Genomic DNA, 8,101 nt, shown 5'->3' on the forward strand with positions numbered 1-8,101 from the left:
GGTAATTAAACAGGAACTTGCAATGACGGAGAATGATCGGGAGCATTTTTTTTAAATAGGAGTGAAGGATGGAAAGTGGGCTTCTCACGCTCTCCTAAGTACTCATTATCATATCTAACTGGAACAGAGATCCAATCTGAGCCTATTTAAGAGGGAACGCATGGACTTCATCTGCATTGGGCCTTTAAGATAATGAACCTGAATCGGATTTGGGACCCTAATAATAGATTTTAGTTGATCTTACTTGCGTTGAAGTTTTACTAGGTCCAAATATATCTTGGATTAATATTTTGAGTCATTGTTATAACAAATACTATACTATTTAATATTATAACACTTAGTATATGTAAAAGTTGGATATATTTACAAGACAAAATTAATTATCTCTTTTTTAGTTTTAAATATTATTTTTTAATGTAACAAAAAAAAATGAAAATAACAATAACCACTCACATAATTAAAATAGATAATCTTAACATATACATGACACTATATATACCAAGGATTATTATATATGATATATAATTTTTTTTATGTAATAACTATTTATATAATTTATCGAACGATTTTTTCATCTTAATATTTAATAAATTTAACATAAAAAATATTATTTAAAATATAAAATAAGTAACTTAAGTTATCATCTAGGACAATAAATATAATAGTGCAAATATTTATTTATTTATTAGTAGTGAAAAAATATGTAAATAGTATAAATTGATATTTTTTAGTATAAAAGTAATAATAAAGGTTATTAATTAAGTTAATTATATAATTAAAAAATTATGAAGAATTTTTTAAATAATAATAAAAAATAAAATCACTATTTTCACATATTACAAAGTTTATGAAAAAGTTTTTGGATAATAAATCAATTCTCAATAAATTATACATTAATTCTGTCAAAAAAATAAATAATCAATAAATTAGATATATATCATTATTTATGTACTAATATAATATATATTATCGATTATTAAGTTTATAATTAATCATTTTTGGTAATTAAAATTAAATGATTAAAATTATTAAATGCCGAATATTTTGTATCTAACTAATTTATTTTTTATTGAAGTTAAAAAAGGATGAGTTGTTAATCAAATTTAAATTTAAATTTAAATTTGAGTAAGAAAATAAAAAAAATATATTTTAAATTTTATCTCACTAACCAGAATTAATTTTAAGATAAGAAATTACTTTGTATATCATGTATATTATAGGATAGTATGGTCATTTGATCTTTTTTAATGATAAATATTGTCAAGTAAAATGGTGTAAAAAATTAGAAGAAAATGTATTTATAAGTTTAGGAAATATTAATTTATTTTTCAATAGAATAAATTATATATCGAATAACAAAAGTTGTTATTGGTTTCTTTTCACACTAACTAATACTCAACGATGGTGTTTCGGTGCACCATGTTACAAAGAAATATTAATCAATCTAATAACTTTTGTAATGACATAAGTTTATAAATTTAAAAATTTAAAAATCATCTCATAAAATGTGAAGTTTTAACAAGTAACAATGTTGATCATATTATTTTGATTTCAACAATGAATACGATACTAACAAATAAAATTATCCCAAGTAAATTTTAGCAAAGGCAAAAGTCCATAAGTATTGCTATTAATGAAAAATTAATCTATTTTAAAGACAAATACAATTTTTTTACGGATTTCTTAACTCGGCAAGTTGAGGACTAATCCATCACATATTGATGCTCTATTTATTAAGGGTCTATCGCTAACCAATGGATTGTTATACACACAAGACGAGATTCGAACTCCAAATACTTGCCTAAATAGACAAATAAAATAACCATTCAACTAATCCAAATTGATTAAAACAAATATTAATTATTTTTAATATTTTTAAATTGTAAAATATTTATAATAATAATTATTATATATATTTTTCATTTAAATTTTAATAAAAAATTTTACATAATTATATATTATCCCGTGCCAGAGACGAGAACATACTAGTTACATTTTAATAATAGCTAAATTAAGTTATGATTATGTTATGTATACATTAAAATTAGTTATTAAAGTCAACCACTTGTATAAAATTTATATTAAAATATTAATACATATTGAAAATAAATTAAATAACACGTATATTTGTACATAAATATGTTGATGAGTGATTTTAGTGGCTGATTTTGATGTACAAATAACATTTTTTTATTAAGTTATCCATTTTTTTTAGTAGAGTATATATTGTATAAGGGATCAGGCCACATCCCTCTCGCATGATGGAACCCAGAAAGGTTTTAGAAATTAGAAAAATATTCAAGGCCATAACAGTTCAAAAAGTTGTCAACTACTCTGTTTTTTTGTAAGATATATTCCCTCGTATATACCAAAGAAACTATTACAAAATAGGGGATTCCCTGTCGCTCTCGCAAAGAGCCAAGATTCCCTGCGTTAGCTTATATTATTTTCAATGTTGCTTTGATTTGAGCCTCAAATGTTTCAAGCAAACCACTTGGTAGTCGGGGATAACTGTTACACGGGGTAGTTCACTAGGTAGGAGGCAGAACCTGATCCAAATTAATTAAACATGGCAAACTATATGAATAATTTTAAACCACCACAAGTTTGGTGTTTGTGTTGTCCATATATATACATAATAAGCATAGTGATTTCTTAATCCCTTGTTAGGTGATATTGCTTGATGATACCTTGGTTTATTAAAGAACAAATATTACGACTCATTTTTTGGTTAGCACATGTTGAATATGGCGGTGAAATTAGAAAGTTTGTGACTATATTTATTAGTTAAACATGCTTGCAGGTCAAATGTCGACAAAACTGAAAAGGAAGTTTATTAGGAACGATTTTACAACTAGCTTAGAGGAAATGTTAGTATAATCCCACAAAGGCACAAACTCTCAAAGGAGCTAAGTAAACATGGATAAACAAACTAAACATTGAATTGAGAAGAAGACTTTAAAACATGAATGATCATGGATAAACAAAAGGAAAGAAAACTAGTTGCCAGAATTCTTTTCCACATGACAGCAAAATCCCAACAAGAGCACTTGTTTAAGAAGTGTTCTTGTAGGATGAATTTTGAAGCAGAAGATCAGATCTTTTTAACTTTATTTCTATTCTCACTTTTTTTATTTTAGAGTTATTAAAAGCTAAAATAATTAAGGTTCTGAAATAGAATAATTCCAAATAGATGCTGAAAGCAAACGCCTTGATTTCCAACCCAACACCAATTTATTGTTACTAAATTCCTCCACTCTATACCCGTCGTTAAATAGACTAACCAACAGCTTAGCTTGGCAATGATTAAAAAAGCTTATAGGAACTCCGGTGAACCCCGCCGCACTCAACCACTCCCCCCACGATCCTCTCTCTTCATCCCCACCCCTCCAGTATATCCGCCCCAACGACCCCGCTATTCTCGGGCCCAAGAAAACCCTTTCCACCAGAGCCCGGGGCCGACTCTGCATCGGAAACCCCGCCTCCAGCGAATCGTACACTGCGGAGTAGTGCTGCAAAGACTCCATGAACCTCCCTACAAAGCCCGCTTCCCCTCCAACGGGCCCCACCTCTTCTTCCACCACCGTCACTAGCTTCGGACCCAACGCCTTCGCACCGTTGAAGAACGAAGTGACAGAGTCCGGGGCCCGATAACTGAGGTGCGGTAGGTGCAGCATGCAGTTGAAAACCAAAGCCTCTCCACGAACAAGTTTCAGAGAAGAAGGTCGAAAGGTTTCGTCAGGGTCTAACCTACAGTGATGAAAAGAAAACGGTTGCCCAAGGGACACCGCGAACGCAACTAATCGCCGACCGGTTTCTTGAACGGTGGCGATGGATCTCCGTCCGCTGTTTCCACCCCGTGATAATGCGGTGATCCTTAAGTGAGGGCCCGGTGAGCCTTCCTTACGGGACACAAAGGCCTGCATTAGGGAGGCCCATTGGGCCCCTTCTGCGACATCATAATCAACGACGTGAACCCTCCTCTCCTGGGCTACGGCCTCGAGGATGGCCTGGTTAGCTGTGAAGTGAGCAAACTTAATGTAAGGGGACATGTCCTGGAGAAGTTGGAAGGCCGTTATTGTGTCTGTTTGCTGGTGGTCCCCACTTTGAATAGGATGGTGCTTTGTGGCGCTATGCGCACCCCCACAGGCGCCTTCTAGCAGAGTCTGGAGGGCGTCCGTAAAGTGCGCCGCGAGCCTCTCCATGGTGCTGCCTTGGGTGGAGGACACTAACTCCTTGAGCCGAACCAATATCACTCGAGCCAGGTCGCGGCTCTTGGTGGTGCTGGCGAGTGCCTCCGCCGCCGCTATCAGGAGGTGGACCAGCCGCAAGTCCTTGGGATCTTCGCCGCCGCCTCTTTTGTCCTCTGTTGCTGAGACGCTGCCGTCATCGGCGCTTGAGGCTTCCTCAAGGTAGCCGTGGTCTTGGCTCAAGATGGCAGCGGCGCGCGCATCGTCGACGATGGAACCGACGAGGCTGTGAAAGTCGTCGTTGTCGGTGGTGAAGGACTCCCAGTTGACGAGTGGGGACAGATGATCCCAGTTGCAGTCCTCATCGGACGTGGGTGTGGTGGTGCTGTGTTCGGAGAAATCGAGGCTGTCTGGGATGCCATCCATGTCCATGTCCATAGGGACAAAGATAGTTAAAGGTAGAGAAAGAGAGAAGGAGAAAGAGAAGTAGAGAACCAAGTTGTGCCGTACAACTGATGCCAGTAGTGGAAGTGTGTGTGTGAGAGATTTATAGGGTGAATGAGAGAGAGAATGATGAAAGAGTTGAAACAAGAGACAGGGATGTCCAGAAACTCATTCTTTCTTTATTTTTTTTTTCATATAATGCTACTATACGGGGGCACTATTATTAAGATGGATGCTTTTTCCCAAAAAATATTTTTTTTTTTGTAATAATGCTATTATATATATATATATATATATATATATAGGCTCTATTATTAAGATGGATGCTTTGCCAAGTGTTCTATATGTATATTTAAACCAGATCGATCAAGGACCAGCTTCGTACTTTCACCTTGTTGTTTGGAATAATTTAATGTGTTCTCCGAGTCGTTTGAAATTAAAAACTTACATATTCATGTACTTTGTCTTTCATAAGGATTATTAAATACCGGATTTCCTGTCTCGCTCCCAAAGAGCCAAGACTCCCTGCATCAGCGTATTATTTTCACTACTGCTACTTTGATTTGCGCCTCAAATGTTTCAAGCAAATCCCTTGGTTACCGGGGATAACTGTTATATTTACATTCATAGGAGATTAAGTACAAACTATATAATTTTGTTGGAAAAATAGATAAAAGTACACCCGGATTTTTATACAGAATATAGATGTACTCCTCAATTTTTTAATGAGTTATTTGTACATATGAATATAAAATTCGGTTGTCAATTCTATCCTTTCGTGACCTGAGTAAATTTTTCGGCGATGGTAGAGGCTAGGTGGCACGGTATTGTATGATGTGGCCAATTTGAAGTGACACCGTGAAAAATAAAAATATTTATTATGAAATTTGTTAAAATAAATATAAGAAAAAGGAATAATGAAATCACTATTCATCATCTTCCTTCTCTAGTTTCTTCGAATCATATGAACCCGTGGAAAAAAAGTCTTCCTTCACCCTCTTCATTTTCCTTTGTACATCTTCGTTCTTTCTGTTGTAACAATGGTTTGTAAACTCTAATGTATGAAAATATCACAGTTTCAACGAAGGAAGAATATACCTCATGCTTGTGCCAGTGGTTGCGGTGGCTCGTCTTTTGCGCCAAAAAATAGGAAGAAGAAAAAGTTTGACTACAACAATGGCAAGTGCCTGCATGGACTTGACGCAGTGATGCTTGAGTCTGCTACAGAGTGGAACCCTGGAAGATTGTTTCTTCGTTGTCCATTATGGGAGGTATGTGAATTCTGATTTTGTTTATGATGACAAATGTTAATTTTCTGCAAAATGGTTAAAATTGTCGTCGAATTCATGATGCGAAGGTTGAATTGAGGTGTGACTATTTCATTTGGGCTGATGAAGTTGTTGATGCTGGAAGAGATTGCGAAATTCAGGAGCAGAGTGAAGAAAGCAAATGGAGATTTGCAGAAGAAAGCAACTGGAAGCTAGAAGAAGAAATGAAGAAGATGTTGGAGATAATTGATGGAATTAATCAATAGTTACAGAACATTAGAAAATGGATGCAGTATGTATGCTTAGGGATAAGTATATGTATTCTGTGTTTGTTCATTAAGACATTTAATCAGTAGTTGTAATTCCCTCTAACTAGAAGGCTGTGTTGTCCATTTCATTTTCACTAGTATCTGAATACAAAGGGTTTTTTCAAGGTTATTAATACAAATAGTTGGTTCAATTTTATTTCTAGTACAATTCCGTGCAACAAAACAAACTGAAGATCTAATTCATTATGAACAATAAGTAAGCATAACTATGATAATCTATCATTAACAACAAATTGAAACACAAGTCATGAAGTCAGAGGCTTAAACAGCAAACTATAGTTTCACCTTGCAAAATAGCAAACATGTCTATGCCTATAGCATCAAAACAGATGTCTACATCAAAATATTAATCAGCTAAATCCAAATCACAGGAGTACATGTTTAAATTACAATACCATAAATATAGCCCTAAATGATAACAACAGTTTTTTAAACTCCAATCAGAAATCTGTAGGTCCAAATGAGAATACCAAAGCCAAAAAATTTCTTTGTCCAAAGGAACTAAATTTGAGTTGCAGCCAGTGTTCCAGTTCTACTTGCTGATTTTTTTCCACCTATTGGTTGTGTACTGGTTACACCCTTTGCACCTGAGCCACCTTTTACCACTTTTGCACTTGGAACATTTTTAGCAGCTGGACCACATTTTGCACTTGGACTACTTGCATTTGGGCCACTCATCGGTTGTCGGGTCAGGCCTGGTGTGGGCATAAATTGCTGGAACCTTTCTCTCAAAGAAGAACTTACAGCATTCATTGTCTCAGAGCTGACCATTGGCTGAACCCTAACACTTGAACCAGAGTTGTTAGATGGAGGCTGGGCAACATTGACTTCTGATGTTGGCTCTCTAGTGTTCTGGAAAAAAAAAACAAACTCAGGTGGTAAAGTAACATGTAACTCAGATTTTGTTTATTCTAATATGAGCTACCACCTTACATGTTCTGGTTGGTTTTGTGATTTTGATGCTGCAGCTGCTGCCTCTGCTGCTAGAGCAACTTCTTCATCCAGAGTATCATCCTTCTTTTGTTGACAAGTCCTGCTATTATGACCGGACTATAAAAACAAGTTTAAGTGAGTATAACTAATTATAAATTGTCAATTAATAGTCACTAAAGTGAGAACATTAACTATTGGGCTACAGTCATACCTGTACATATAGTTACACCATAATTTCTCTTAAGTTTGTGATGGTTGGAGTTTGGTCTTTGTTCATTCTTATCTCTTCTTCTTTTTTGGTGGGCCTTCCAATTGGCTTTTTATAGTGGGGAGGTAGAGGAGGGTAGCCATCAGCTTTATCCCAGAATTCTCGGCTTGGCACAGGATTAATATTCATTTGATAAGCTGTGCTGTATGCATGCATTCCAAGCCAGTTGTGGATCTGCTCATCTGGCTTGCGACCTCTAAGAGCGAGTGCGCAGCACAAGCATGCCTACAAGGTAAGCCGGTAAGCTGTCAGAATCTGCAAGTACATTTCTGGTTATCCAAATCAACAATTACTTTAGTTGGATGCTTCTCAACCTCATATATATCTTCAGCATCGTCTCCAGACCAGGTGGGAGTCCACTTGTTGCTCTCCTCCTTCTCTCTCAAGCCTACTTAATTGTCTTGGAGCAACCGTTCCAATATATCCAGATAGACTTTGGTTGGGTTGTAGGAGAAGGATTGGGAGATGCTGGGTTCTGAGTTTCATTGCAATTACTTTGGTTGATTTCGTTTTTCTTATTGGCCTTCTTAACATATAACTTTTTCGGGGTAGGCTTTTTGTGGATTGCCATCTTACTTTTTCTTCTTGGGGTTTCTTGTGGTGTACATTGTTCAACGGTATCTGTAGTTGGACATGGCTCATCATCTACAACGTCTACCACTTCAACTT

General features: G+C 35.5%; 1 protein-coding gene across 1 annotated transcript; it reads right to left on the reverse strand.

Moving 5' to 3' along the window:
* Nucleotides 1-2,924: 2,924 nt before the first annotated feature.
* Nucleotides 2,925-4,816, reverse strand: LOC112706175 (protein NODULATION SIGNALING PATHWAY 2). The gene has a single exon (XM_025757335.3). It carries the CDS (start codon nt 4,626-4,628, stop codon nt 3,162-3,164), a length of 1,467 nt encoding a protein of 488 aa, XP_025613120.1. The 5' UTR covers nt 4,629-4,816; the 3' UTR covers nt 2,925-3,161.
* Nucleotides 4,817-8,101: the final 3,285 nt, after the last annotated feature.

The sequence above is a fragment of the Arachis hypogaea genome, chromosome 8 (genome assembly GCF_003086295.3).
Source record: "Arachis hypogaea cultivar Tifrunner chromosome 8, arahy.Tifrunner.gnm2.J5K5, whole genome shotgun sequence".
NCBI classification, from domain to species: Eukaryota; Viridiplantae; Streptophyta; class Magnoliopsida; order Fabales; family Fabaceae; genus Arachis; species Arachis hypogaea.